Here is a 14,450-nt window from a genome sequence, read left to right on the forward strand (position 1 = left end):
ATTCTTTAACTCACCCCACTTCCATCATGACACCCCTACTAGACCATGACACCCCTAAACACTGCCTCTTCACCCCAGCCTAGTGACACACCCCAACAGTCACTCCTCCTCCTCCTCCATGTTAACTTCTCTGTACTTCACCCCTCTCTCCTCCAAATATTGCCTCTTTTCCCATAATGCTCCTAGTGATACACCCCAACTCACCCCTTCCTTCAAGTTAACCTTCGCCTACCTCACCCCTTTTAGTGATACTTTGAAACTCACCCCACTTCCATCATGACACCCCAAACACACCCCTACTAGACCATCACAGCCCTAAACACTGCCTCTTCACCCCAGCCCAGTGACACCCCACCAAAATGAGTGAGTGATTTTTCCTTGTTTTCTATTCCTTCTTTGTTTTCTTTCTTATTCTTCTTTCTTTCCCATTCCTTCTTTTCTCTTCTCTATTTTCTTTTCTTCTACTTTTCTCATTCTTTCTTCAGTAACACGATTCTTCAATAACACGACTATTTTCCTTCAATAACACTACTCTTCCTTTCCTTTCTTTCTTATTCTTCTTTGTCTCCCATTTTCTCTCTCTCTCTCTCCTCTCATTCTACTTTTCTCTTTCTTTCTTCAATAACACGACTATTCCTCCTTTCTTTTCCTTCTTATTCTTCTTTTCTTTCCCATTCTCTCTCTCCTCTCTATTTTCTTTTCTCATTCTATTTTTTCTTTCTTCCTTCAATAAGACAAGCGATAATTTTTCTTTCTTTTTTTCTTCCTCTGTTATGTCTATCTTTTTCTCCTTTTCTTCCTTCAATAACACGTGCCATAACTTTTCTTTTTCTTCCTGTAATGCGTATCTTTTTCTTTTCTTCCTTCGATAATAATGGCGATATTTTTTTTTTTCTCGGTTTTTTTCCTGTCATATGTATCGTTTTCTTTATTTCTTCCTTCAATAACACGAGCGGTAACTTTTTTTTCCTTCAATAACACGCGCGGTAACTTTTCCTTCCTTCAATAACACGAGCGGTAACTTTTCCTTCCTTTAATAACACGAGCGGTAACTTTTCCTTCCTTCAATAACACGAGCTGTAACTTTTCCTTCCTTCAATAACACGAGCGGTAACTTTTTCTTCCTTCAATAACACGAGCGGTAACTTTTTCTTCTTCCTTCAATAACACGCGCGGTAACTTTTTCTTCCTTCAATAACACGAGCGGTAACTTTTCCTTCCTTCAATAACACGAGCGGTAACTTTTCCTTCCTTCAATAACACGAGCGGTAACTTTTTCTTCCTTCAATAACACGAGCGGTAACTTTTTCTTCCATCAATAACACGAGCGGTAACTTTTCCTTCCTTCAATAACACGAGCGGTAACTTTTCTTCCTTCAATAACACGAGCGGTAACTTTTCCTTCCATCAATAACACGAGCGGTAACTTTTTCTTCTTCCTTCAATAACACGAGCGGTAACTTTTTCTTCCTTCAATAACACGAGCGGTAACTTTTCCTTCCTTCAATAACACGAGCGGTAACTTTTTCTTCCTTCAATAACACGAGCGGTAACTTTTCCTTCCTTCAATAACACGAGCGGTAACTTTTCCTTCCTTCAATAACACGCGCGGTAACTTTCCCTTCCTTCAATAACACGAGCGGTAACTTTTCCTTCCATCAATAACACGAGCGGTAACTTTTTCTTCCTTCAATAACACGAGCGGTAACTTTTTCTTCCTTCAATAACACGAGCGGTAACTTTTCCTTCCTTCAATAACACGAGCGGTAACTTTTCCTTCCTTCAATAACACGAGCGGTAACTTTTTCTTCCTTCAATAACACGAGCGGTAACTTTTTCTTCCTTCAATAACACGCGCGGTAACTTTCCCTTTTTCTTCCTTCAATAACACGAGCGGTAACTTTTTTTTCCTTCAATAACACGAGCGGTAACTTTTTCTTCCTTCAATAACACGCGCGGTAACTTTTCCTTCCTTCAATAACACGAGCGGTAACTTTTCCTTCCTTCAATAACACGAGCGGTAACTTTTCCTTCCTTCAATAACACGAGCAGTAACTTTTTCTTCCTTCAATAACACGAGCGGTAACTTTTTCTTCCTTCAATAACACGAGCGGTAACTTTTCCTTCCTTCAATAACACGAGCGGTAACTTTTCCTTCCTTCAATAACACGAGCGGTAACTTTTCCTTCCTTCAATAACACGAACGGTAACTTTTCCTTCCTTCAATAACACGAGCGGTAACTTTCCCTTTTTCTTCCTTCAATAACACGCGCGGTAACTTTCCCTTTTCTTCCTGTCATGTCTATCCTCTTCTTTTCTTCCTTCAGTAACACTTGCGATGATTTTTCCTTTTTTCTTCTTGTTAATCGCCTTTCCATCCATGTTAGTCTTAATGTAACACCAATGTCACCTTCAGCACACGCCTTCATTCACACCACACACTAGGACGCATTTTTGCCATGAGTTTTGTGTACCATTAGACCATTTTATTGACATTAGGAAGGATCTATGGAGGGCACAAGATTAATGGCCGCAGTCTTCACTATTTTAACCCCTTCAGTACTGGGACACATTTTTACCTTGAGATTTGTGTACCATTAGACCATTTTATTGACATTAGGAAGGGTCTATGGAGGCACAAGATTAATGGCCACAGTCTTCACTATTTTAACCCCTTCAGTACTGGGACACATTTTTACCTTGAGATTTGTGTACCATTAGACCATTTTATTGACATTAGGAAGGGTCTATGGAGGGCACAAGATTAATGGCCACAGTCTTCACTATTTTAACCCCTTCAGTACTGGGACACATTTTTACCTTGAGATTTGTGTACCATTAGACCATTTTATTGACATTAGGAAGGGTCTATGGAGGGCACAAGATTAATGGCCACAGTCTTCACTATTTTAACCCCTTCAGTACTGGGACACATTTTACCTTGAGATTTGTGTACCATTAGACCATTTTATTGACATTAGGAAGGGTCTATGGAGGGCAGAAGATTAATGGCCACAGTCTTCACTATTTTAACCCCTTCAGTACTGGGACACATTTTACCTTGAGATTTGTGTACCATTAGACCATTTATTGACATTAGGAAGGGTCTATGGAGGCAGAAGATTAATGGCCACAGTCTTCACTATTTTAACCCCTTCAGTACTGGGACACATTTTACCTTGAGATTTGTGTACCATTAGACCATTTTATTGACATTAGGAAGGGTCTATGGAGGGCACAAGATTAATGGCCACAGTCTTCACTATTTTAACCCCTTCAGTACTGGGACACATTTTTACCATGAGTTTTGTGTACCATTAGACCATTTTATTGACATTAGGAAGGGTCTATGGAGGGCAGAAGATTAATGGCCGCAGTCTTCACTATTTTAACTCCTTCAGTACTGGGACACATTTTTACCATAAGTTTTGGGTGCCATTAGACCATTTTATTGACATTAGGAAGGGTCTATGGAGGGCAGAAGATTAATGGCCACAGTCTTCACTATTTTAATCCCCCACATGAGTTTCTGAAGCTGTAGAAAATCACCAAACAGTCACCAAAACATGAAAACACGTCCTGGTTCTCACGGAAATTATTGTCGAAAACCATAGATATTGTCATAATAATAATAATAATAATAATAATAATAATGATGATAATAATGATCCTTTCTCCTTATTAACTGACCCCTATCTCATCACCCTTTAGTGAACTTCAAAACACATCCCTTGGACCATGACATCCCCCCAGACACTGCCCCTTCCCCTCTCTCAGTTTCCTAACACACACTACACCCCAACACACCCCCTCTTATGTTAATCTCACTCCACCTCACACCTCCTCCATGACCTGACCTGACCTAACCTATCCCAATCTGACCTAATTCAACCTAACCTAACTTAAGCTAACCTAATTTATCCTAGCCTATCCTAACCTATCCTAGCCTAACCAAACCTATCCTAACCTATCTTTACCTATCCTAACCTAGCCTAATCTAAGTTACCCTATCCTTATTTTATCTAACCTAATCTAATTTATCCTAATCGCCCCTGTGACTTATTTTCCAGAGGGTGGCGGGAGTGGAGGCACCAGGGAGGTTCACAAAAATGGCTGGCTCAAGAGAATGCCAAGCCAAGAAAGGAGGTTGTCTGTCATGGCGCCCTTCACTAAGGTAACAACAACAACAATAACAATAATAACTATTATTCTTTTCTCTACTTCTATTATTTTTTTCTCTCAAGTTTATTTCTCAAAGTTCTCATGAATGTTTCTCCTGTTAATAATGTGCAAATGTTAATCTGTCACCAAAACTTTAAAAACCCACGTCACTTATTGTTTCTCCTGTTAATGATGCAGAAATGTTGTTAATCTGTCACTAGAACCACAAAAAACACCCTTAAAAACCCACGTCACGTTTTGTTGCAGAAATGTTGTTAATCTGTCACTAGAACCACAAAAACACCCTTAAAAACCCACGTCACTTATTGTTTCTCCTGTTAATAATGCAGAAATGTTGTTAATCTGTCACTACAACCACAAAAACACCCTTAAAAACCCACGTCACTTATTGTTTCTCCTGTTAATGATGCAGAAATGTTGTTAATCTGTCACTAGAACCACAAAAACACCCTTAAAAACCCACGTCACTTATTGTTTCTCCTGTTAATAATGCAGAAATGTTGTTAATCTGTCACTAGAACCACAAAAACACCCTTAAAAACCCACGTCACTTATTGTTTCTCCTGTTAATAATGCAGAAATGTTGTTAATCTGTCACTAGAACCACAAAAACACCCTTAAAAACCCACGTCACTTATTGTTTCTCCTGTTAATAATGCAGAAATGTTAAAAACTCGTAGTACTTCAATTAAACTGTCTTAAAAGTAGGTAAGACAAGGTTAGGTTACGTTTGTTTTTTTAATACAGGTGCAAAAATCTTAATATACCCCCCTCTCTCTCTCTCTCCCGTGACAGCCAGCTAAGGGTGAAAAAGTGTGGGTGTCTTTCTGCGTGCACGATGAGACAGAAGGCTGGCTGGAGTTTTACGAGAACCGCCGCTCAGCCTTCAGTCACAACCCACTCCAGCGCACCTCCCTCGCCCGCTGCCTGCACGTGTCCCCCTCCATACGTGTGCACGAGGACAATGAACATGTGTTTGCTATTACCTTAGAAGGGGAAGTTATCAAATTGGGCGCGCAGAGCAGGTACGTGTGTGTGTGTGTGTGTGTGTGTGTGTGTGTGTGTGTGTGTGTGTGTGTGTGTGTGTGTGTGTGTGTGTTCTCACCCCAACCTAACCTAACCTAACCTAACTAAACCTCACCCTATTTCACCCTATCACCCCATATCACCCCATCCCATTGTCACTCACCCCCCCACCTCATTCCACCATCACCTCCACTTCACTCCACGTCACCCCAGCCCACCCCACATCACCCCAGCCCACCCCATCCCCCTAGCTCACCCCACATCACCCCACCGTCACCCCTTCACCCCACAGGGAACAGATGCTGGAATGGATAGATGCCCTAGGAAGTCGCCTGCGGGAGCTTGGCGTGCTCACCCCGAAGGACAACCTCTACAGCAGGGAGCCGGAGGGGGGTCTGCGCTCCCCTATGCTCCGGAACCCCGCCAGCCCCCTCCCGCCGACCCCCACCGCCTTCCAGTTTCCCCCCCACGCTATGGAGTTCAGAGGTGAGAGAGAGAGAGAGAGAGAGAGAGAGAGAGAGAGAGAGAGAGAGAGAGAGAGAGAGAGAGAGAGAGAGAGAGAGAGAGAGAGAGAGAGAATAACAAAAACACATCTTACCATTCCATCTTACACCCCTACACATCACCCCTCACCCCTTCACCCCCACAGAGGAGGTGTCCAGCCTGCACTCCCTGCGGCTTGGTGTGAGTCCCGCCGGCAGCATCACCCTCCCTGCGCTTTCCTCCATGCACAGTCTGAACTCAGTCTCCTCTGGCCATTCCTCTGACCCCAACACCTCCCCATCCTCCGTGGTGACTTACGTGCGGCCTGACTACCCCCCACTCAATAGGTAAGTCACCCCCCTTCACCCCGTCACCCGGAAAACTGATATCTTGTTATAATCTGATTTGACCTAACCTAACCTAACCTTACTAGTTATACTCTCATTTGACTTAACCTAATTTAGCATAACCTGAGATCTAACTTTCCTCCCTCACTAAGTCACCCCCTCTCTCACCCGACACCCCTCTTAGTCATTATCTAATTTAATCTATTCTAACTTAACCCAAAACTAAGCTAACCTCTATCTAACCTAGCTATTCCTATTTTTCCCCTAACTTAACTAAAACAAAACACTCCTAACCTAACCTAACTAATTAATATTCCAACCTAATCTATTTATTCACGTATCCTTAAATATTTTCCTAAATACTCTCTGCAGGGAAGCTAACTTAACCTAACCTAGCTTTATTTTCAACCTAACCTATTCTAACCCAACCTAACCTAACTCAATCTAACCCAACCCAATCTAACCTAACGTAACTACTTCACGGCAGGAGGTCTTCGTTCCGCGCATCCCTGCCCAGCTCGCCCACCACCCCAGCAAGCAGTACTGGATCACTCACCTACCTGCGATCACCCCCAGGACCCCAGGTGTGTGTGTGTGTGTGTGTGTGTGTGTGTGTGTGTGGTGGTGGTGGTAGTAGTAGTAGTAGTAGTAGTAGTAGTAGTAGTAGTAGTAGTAGTAGTAGTAGTAGTAGTAGTAGTAGTAGTAGTAGTAGTAGTAGTAATAATAATAATAATAATAATAATAATAATAATAATAATAATAATAGTAGTAGTAGTAGTAGTAGTAGTAGTAGTAGTAGTAGTAGTAGTAGTAGTAGTAGTAGTAGTAGTAGTAGTAGTAGTAATAGTAGTAGTAGTAGTAGTAGTAGTAGTAGTAGTAGTAGTAGTAGTAGTAGTAGTAGTAGTAATAATAATAATAATAATAATAATAATAATAATAATAATAATAATAATAATAATAATAATAATAGTAGCAGCAGTAGTAGTAGCAGTAGTCACACACACACCACCACCACCACCTTAACCCACAAACTTCCCCAACAGGCAGCACCACGCGACCAACAACAACAGCAACAACAACAACAACAACAGCAACAACAACACGTGACAGTGATAAACGTTCCCTCGCCTTCCACCTCTGTCTTCAACTTCGACACCGTTGGAGCAGCCTTGGAATCCAGCGGTAGCATGGCCTCCTCACAGCTGTACGGCGCCCCTCACACCCCAGCCACACCCCACACCCCAGACACCCCCGTGGAGCCAGACACCCCTACTGAACTATACCCTGACCCAAACACGCTACGAATAGGTATTGGAAACTCTTTAGGTGTTGGTGGTGGTGGTGCTAGTGGTGGTGTAGGTGGTGTTGGTCGACCGCCATTACCACCAGCGCAAAGAGGATACGGTGTAGGATACGGTGCTGTAGGATGGAGTGGCGGTGTGGATGTTGAGAGTTCCTATGAGCCACTATTCCTAGCGACTAGTGAGGTGCCTCCTACTGCCCCTCAAGCGCCACAGACAGGCCTTCTTCGGCGTCGGTCGGAGCATAGGCGGTCTGGCAGGAGGGATAATGCTCGCCGTGCTGCCTCTGTAGGTCCTGCTATCACGCCAAGGCCTCATCAGGTATGTGTGTGGTGTCTACTGCTGGTGCTTGCTTGTGGTGGTATTCTGTCCCTCTCCCTAGTGCAAGAGTTCACTAGTGTTGTCAGTCTTTCATCATTATTCTGTCCATCTTTATAGTGCAAGAGTTAACCAGTATTCTCAGTCACTCACCACTATTCTGTCCACCTCCCTAAGAGTAAACCAGTATTCCGTCACTCACCACTGTTCTGCCTAGTTAACCAGTACTCTTAATCACTCACCGCTATTCTGTCCATCACCAAAAACACACTAAAACAAAACACTTTAATCTAACAGGGCGGAGCGACTGGAGGAGGAGGAAGTGGAGGAGGAAGTGGAGGAGGAGCAGGAGGTGGTGGTGGTGGAGGAGGAGGAGGAGGAGGAGGAGGAGGAACAAGCACACAGCAGCAGCAGCAGAGCCAGTACCAGGTGGGGCAGGATGGCAGGTTAATGAGCCTAAGAGAACAGCAGGTGATAAGACTGCAGAGGGAGATCGCGCACCAGGCTGGGGTGAGGTTGACATTGAGAAAGAAAGATTGCTGTCATACTGTCGCCTTTGTCAACGTGTTTGATCATGTGAGTACTGTGTGTGTGTGTGTGTGTGTGTGTGTGTGTGTGTGTGTGTGTGTGTGTGTGTGTGTGTGTGTGTGTAGGAGACGTAATATTGAGAGATTGATTGATATATTGTGGTTTTTAAAAATGTGTGTGTGTGTGTGTGTGTGTGTGTGTGTGTGTGTGTGTGTGTGTGTGTGTGTTGTAGTAGTAGCAGTAGTAGTAGTAGTAGAAGTAGTAGTAGTAGTAGTAGTAGTAGTAGTAGTAGTAGTAGTAGTAGTTCTAGAGATAGTAGCAGTAGTAAAAGTATAAGTAGAAGAAGTAGAACAAGAAAAAAGTAGTAGTAGCAGTAGCAGTAACACCAAACCATCATCATCACCATCACCACCACCACCACCACCCCCTCCCCTGCAGGTGTACGTGGCGGGGTGGAAGCAGCGAGAACACCCGTACCTGCACAACACCTTCCACATCGGCGACAGGCTGGTCAGTGTGTGTGGCGTGCAGGTCAACACCGCCTCGGAGGTCAACACCATCATCAAGAACGAACCCAGTGCCATGGTAAGAGAGAGAGAGAGAGAGAGAGAGAGAGAGAGAGAGAGAGAGAGAGAGAGAGAGAGAGAGAGAGAGAGAGAGAGAGAGAGAGAGAGAGAGAGAGAGAGAGAGAGAGAGAGAGAGAGAGAGAGAGAGAGAGAGAGAGAGAGAGAGAGAGAGAGAGAGAGAGAGAGAGAGAGAGAGAGAGAGAGAGAGAGAGAGAGAGAGAGAGAGAGAGAGAGAGAGAGAGAGAGAGAGAGAGAGAGAGAGCAATTCCCAACATAAACGAAAACGAAAAAAAAAGAAAAAGAAAATAAACAAATAAATAAACAATATAAAAATTTAAACAAGGAAAACAAATTACACGTTTTTTTTTCCTCAATAAACAAAAAAAACTCAAATTTTGTCCGCCACTCAACCACTCTCTCTCTCTCTCTCTCTACAAATACTCACAATTTTCCTAGTTTCCGTTGTTTCCTTAGCACTATAATGACCCCTGTTGCTGCCTGTGACCTTTCTGTTGACCTACATCTTGCTCTTAAGGTCACACAAGGTCAAAGGTCACTAATAATGGCAGAAATAGAGGAGAGTGTCTCGTGGCGCCAAAAGACAGGCTAATGGCGGGTTGGCGGGAAGGGATTCGAACCTAAATAAAAGCGGGATTTTTTTTTTTTTTCTATTTTGATTTTTTATTCGTATTTGACAACTATTTTCTATTTTTTATTTTATTTTCTTGTATTTGCCTACTTTTTTTTTTTTTGCTGAGTTTTCATTTTTTCTATTTTCTTATTTTATTTTCTAGCGTTCATTTGTTGACTTTTATTAATTTATTTATCTTTTTTTTCTGTGAATTGTGATGCGTAGAGTTTTTGTCGCCAGTTTTGTTGGTTTTAAAGTTTGTGAGTGTTTGTTGCTGTGTTTGGGGGCTAAAATAGTGATGTGTGTGTGTGTGTGTGTGTGTGTGTGTGTGTGTGTGTGTGTGTGTGTGTGTGTGTGTGGTAGTAGTGATGATGATGATGATGATGATAGCCTAATAATAATGATAACAGCCTAATAAGAAGAAGAATGATAAGAACAATAACAATGAAAAACAAGAAAAAGAAGAAAAGGAAATATAATAATAATAATAATAATAATAATAATAATAATAAGAAGAAGAAGAAGAAAAAAAAAAAAAAGAGAAGGAGAACGAGGAGGAAAAGAAGAAAAGAAGAAGAAACACAAAAATATGATATCAAAATCTATGACAAAGACTACAAGCCTAAAAATAAATAAATAAAAAGGTTCCATTAATATAAATTTTGAAACCGACAATTAAAACAAAAACAGAAAAAAAAAAAATAAATAATAATAATAATAATAATAACAACACTTTTTTTCACTTTAAACCAACAAACTACCATTTTTCTTATCTTTTCCTCTTTTCCACAGATTGAGTTTATAATTCGACGTGTTCCTCATGGCCGAGTGTTTGCACTGAAGAGGGAGACGGAAGGACAGCCGCTGGGAGTCATTAGGGAGGGAAATACAGCAGAAATAAAGGAGGTAATGACCCTTATGGTTAGGTTAGGCTATATTACTTTCTTGCCTTCTCTCTCTCTCTCTCTCTCTCTGTCTATCTATCTATTGTCTATCTTTTTTTCCTTTCCCTTATTTCTTTTCTTTCTTCATCTCATCAGTTTAATATTCTTCCCTCTTTCTCTCTCTTTCTATTTTCTCTCAATTTTTTTCCTTCATTAATTCCTTCTTTTCTACGTCTCTTATCTGTTTTTATATTTCTTCTTCCATCCTTTCCCTCTCGTCAAAGTTTTTCCTCTTCTTTCTTCTCTACATCTCTTCCCTGTTTCCTATTTTCTTTTCTTACACAAACTTAACTAAACCAAACTGAACCTAACCTAACCTTTCCTTAAGATTGTTGTGGTAGGCTCGTTTCCACCCCCCCCCCACCACCGTTCCCTTTTGTCTAAATCAATCTTTCTTTTCTACATCTTTCCTACTTCCTATTTTGCGGATTAAAACCTAACCTAACCTAACCTAACCTAACTTAAACCAAGCTAATCTAACCTAACCTTTCCTAAGATTGTTCCTGGCGGGCTGGCTTCCCTCCATGGCGTGCCCCCGAAAGCTCAAACAGTGGACTCCTTATCGATGTGTTCCTGGGTCCTCACTGAGATAAACCACCGCCCGCTCAACCTCTTCTTCAAGGTGAGAGAGAGAGAGAGAGAGAGAGAGAGAGAGAGAGAGAGAGAGAGAGAGAGAGAGAGAGTGTGTGTATGTTAAAAATGACGTGGTGGTGTTATTTTAGTAGTAGTAGTAGTAGTAGTAGTAGTTGTGGTAGTAGTAGTAGTAACCAAAATTAACCCCTTAAGTAACATGACGCGTTTTCCTATTCCTTGTGGTGACTATTTGGTGATTTGATACAGCTTCACAAACTGATGTGAGTATTTAAATAGTGAAGACTGTGGTCATTAATGTTGTGACCTCCACAGACCCTTCCTAATGTCAATAAAATGGTCTAATGGTACACAAATCTCAAGGTAAAAATGTGTCCCAGTACTGAAGGGGTTAATATGGACACAAGCCATGGTACTATTTTCTCTTTCTTTTCACTAACTTCTCTTCTTAGGCCGGCCACACACAGTTTTAACTGACAGTTATACCTGTTCACTGTATTTACGTCAGTCAGTTTAAACTGAGATGCACACACACACACACACACACGTACAGTTCAATCCTTCAGTTTTCACAATGGATTCCGAGCAGTACGATCTTGCCGCTCTCGGGGTATCTTCATCTTGTAGGAATTGAATCAGGTCGTAATACCAAGTACCGGCTTGTAGATGCTGTCTGTAGGTGCTCCAGATTTCTGTGATGCCTCAAACTTCTTTTCCTCCTTGCGATACGCAGATCTCAAAGTTAATTTTCATTATGACAGAGAAGTCTAACTTCTTTGCTAATTTGCCATAGGCAGCGTCTTTCTTTGCGCGGTCATGATATTCTTGACTTTTAGCTTGCCACAGACAAGGTTCAGATCGATACAGTGCAATGAAATCAACAATCACTTGGTTTGGTTTACGTGACATCTTCACCTCGACCAACTGCACTCCACGCTAAACACAAATTACACTGAGAACTATACAGTTGAATCCCACACACGCTCACTTCAGTTCATCCTTTCAGTTCAAAATATTGAAATTTTATTTGTCTCAGTTTAAGTGTTCAGTTGTGTTGAACTGATGAACTGAGATGCTGAGATACCCACACATGTGCAATTTCAACTGACAGTTGTAACTGTCACTTAAAACTGCACGTGTGGCCGGCTTTACAGTCCAACCTTTTACTTTTTTCCTCCCCTTGAGAAGAAGTCTGAAGAAATTAAAATCACCACGTTTTCTATGACCCTTTCTCTCCTCAGTACAAGGAAATAGCGGACCGTTTTCTATCTCTCTCTCCTCAGCACAGAAAAGCAGACCGTTTTCTTTTTCTCCTCAGCACATGGAAATAGCCGACCGTCTGAACGCAGTTGGGCGGGACATTTCAATCCTCGTTCAACCAATGGACCTAGTCAAACACCTCAAGAAGGGACTCAAGGCACTCAAGGCTTACAAGGACTATATCGTCATGTGAGACAGAGAGAGAGAGAGAGAGAGAGAGAGAGAGAGAGAGAGAGAGAGAGAGAGAGAGAGAGAGAGAGAGAGAGAGAGAGAGAGCGAGAGACAAGAGAGAGAGAGAGAGAGAGAGAGAGAGAGAGAGAGAGAGAGAGAGAGAGAGAGAGAGAGAGAGAGAGCGAGAGAGAGAGAGAGAGAGAGAGAGAGAGAGAGAGAGAGAGAGAGAGAGAGAGAGAGAGAGAGAGAGAGAGAGAGAGAGAGAGAGAGAGAGAGAGAGAGAGAGAGAGAGAGAGAGAGAGAGAGAGAGAGAGAGAGAGAGAGAGAGAGAGAGAGAGAGAGAGAGAGAGAGAGAGAGAGAGAGAGAGAGAGAGAGAGAGAGAGAGAGAGCGAGAGAGCGAGCGAGTGAGAGAGAAACCACACAATAAAAAAAAAAAAACTAGAAACAAAAAACAAAAACAAACAAAAAAATAACAACAATGTGTCTTGCTCTTACCAAAGAGGCCACAGAGGCTATGGAGAGAGAGAGAGAGAGAGAGAGAGAGAGAGAGAGAGAGAGAGAGAGAGAGAGAGAAAACCACCAGACCCGTCCAAGTAGAATAAAAGGAAGTAAGCTAAGAGAAGGGGGGGGGGATGTAGTGGTGTGTATAGTGGGAGGGGAAGGGGTGGGGGTGCAGTGCAATGTAGGGGGGTAGAGGGGGGTTGCCAGTGCCCAGGACAGTACATAATAAGGTAAGTAGATTAATATACTGTGATGTACCGTGCCATCTGTAGTGTGTTTAGGTGAGGTTAGGCTAGGTTAGGTGAAGTTAGGGGAGGTTCCAATAATGTTCCTTACCTCTGGGTGTCACATCAGCGGCGCAGTTAATGTCAAACTCTATTAAGTCACCTGTCTGTTACTTCAGGGACTATAATGAGTTGAGAGAGGTTTATTTTTTCATTCGTTTGTGTATTAATCTTATTCTCTTCTTAAAAGCACCAATAATTTCTACTATAACCCTTGAAAACTCCAATAACTTCCACTACAAACCTTGAAAACTCCAATAACTTCCACTAAAACCTTGTAAAACATAAATAACTTCCACTACAACCTTAAAAAATCTTGAAAACCCTTAAAAACCCAATAACTTCTACTACAACCCTGAAAAACCTTTGAAAACCCAATAACTTCTACTACAACCTTGAAAAAACCTTAAAAACTCAATTATCTCCCCTACAACCCTTAAACATCCTTAGCAACTTGTAAAACCTTTGAAATACCCTTGAAAACTCTATTGATTAAGTCATTTCAAGACATCTATCTGTCCCTGTCTTTTGGCTAACTATCAGACCTGTGCGGGGGCTGCCAACTAAGTGCGCCTTTTTTTTTTATATATATTTCCTGGTGCCCTTGGTTGGGTTTCCCCTCTTATATAAATGAAGTCAATTATGTTACTTTGGAAATATATATACTGAGAAAGGTTTATATTTTCCTTCGTAATAAAATACCTGTAACTTTCACCTCCACTTCAAAAACTTTTAAAAACCCTAATAACTTCCACTATAACCCTGAAAAAAAAAAAAAAACTTGGAACTTCTACGACAACCTTTAAAAATCTTTCTAAACCCAGATAATTAATACTAACTTCTACGACCTTCAAAAATCTTTCTAAACCCAGATAATTAATACTAACTTCTACTACGACCTTCAAAAATCTTTCTAAATCCCAATAATTTACACTGTGACCTTGAAAACACAAATAATTCCCACTATAGCCTTCAAAACACTCAATGTGTCCGCTGTGTCGCTGGTGTGTCACGTGGGGAAGGCAATGGGGGGGGGGAGGGGGAAAAGGGCAGGCAGGTTTCCAAATGGTGTTTGTGGTGTTAACTTCAGAGAAAGAGAGAGAGATAAGTGTGTTAAATATATTCTTTGTTCGTTTAATTGGTTGCTATGTGATTTGTGCTTTTCACACACACGCACACACACACACACACACACACACACACACACATTTATAAACAAAAAAAAAAAACATGCATTTAATATTTTTTGCTATCTTTCTACAATTTTCACATACACACACACACACACACACATTTATAAACAAAAAAAAACATGC

At 41.6% G+C, this 14,450-nt stretch overlaps 1 protein-coding gene across 1 annotated transcript in view; it reads left to right on the plus strand.

Moving 5' to 3' along the window:
* Nucleotides 1-12,482, plus strand: part of LOC123498427 — a 15,167-nt gene extending 2,685 nt beyond the window's left edge. The window contains exons 2-12 of the mRNA XM_045245558.1: nucleotides 4,071-4,174; nucleotides 4,978-5,207; nucleotides 5,501-5,694; nucleotides 5,858-6,038; nucleotides 6,526-6,622; nucleotides 7,082-7,660; nucleotides 7,955-8,233; nucleotides 8,624-8,770; nucleotides 10,175-10,288; nucleotides 10,823-10,948; nucleotides 12,236-12,482. Of these exons, the coding sequence (XP_045101493.1) occupies nucleotides 4,071-4,174; nucleotides 4,978-5,207; nucleotides 5,501-5,694; nucleotides 5,858-6,038; nucleotides 6,526-6,622; nucleotides 7,082-7,660; nucleotides 7,955-8,233; nucleotides 8,624-8,770; nucleotides 10,175-10,288; nucleotides 10,823-10,948; nucleotides 12,236-12,370 (2,186 nt within the window). The 3' untranslated portion in view covers nucleotides 12,371-12,482. The remainder of the gene's footprint in view (nucleotides 1-4,070; nucleotides 4,175-4,977; nucleotides 5,208-5,500; nucleotides 5,695-5,857; nucleotides 6,039-6,525; nucleotides 6,623-7,081; nucleotides 7,661-7,954; nucleotides 8,234-8,623; nucleotides 8,771-10,174; nucleotides 10,289-10,822; nucleotides 10,949-12,235) is intronic.
* Nucleotides 12,483-14,450: the final 1,968 nt, after the last annotated feature.

Source organism: Portunus trituberculatus, chromosome 1 (genome assembly GCF_017591435.1).
Source record: "Portunus trituberculatus isolate SZX2019 chromosome 1, ASM1759143v1, whole genome shotgun sequence".
Classification (NCBI taxonomy): Eukaryota; Metazoa; Arthropoda; class Malacostraca; order Decapoda; family Portunidae; genus Portunus; species Portunus trituberculatus.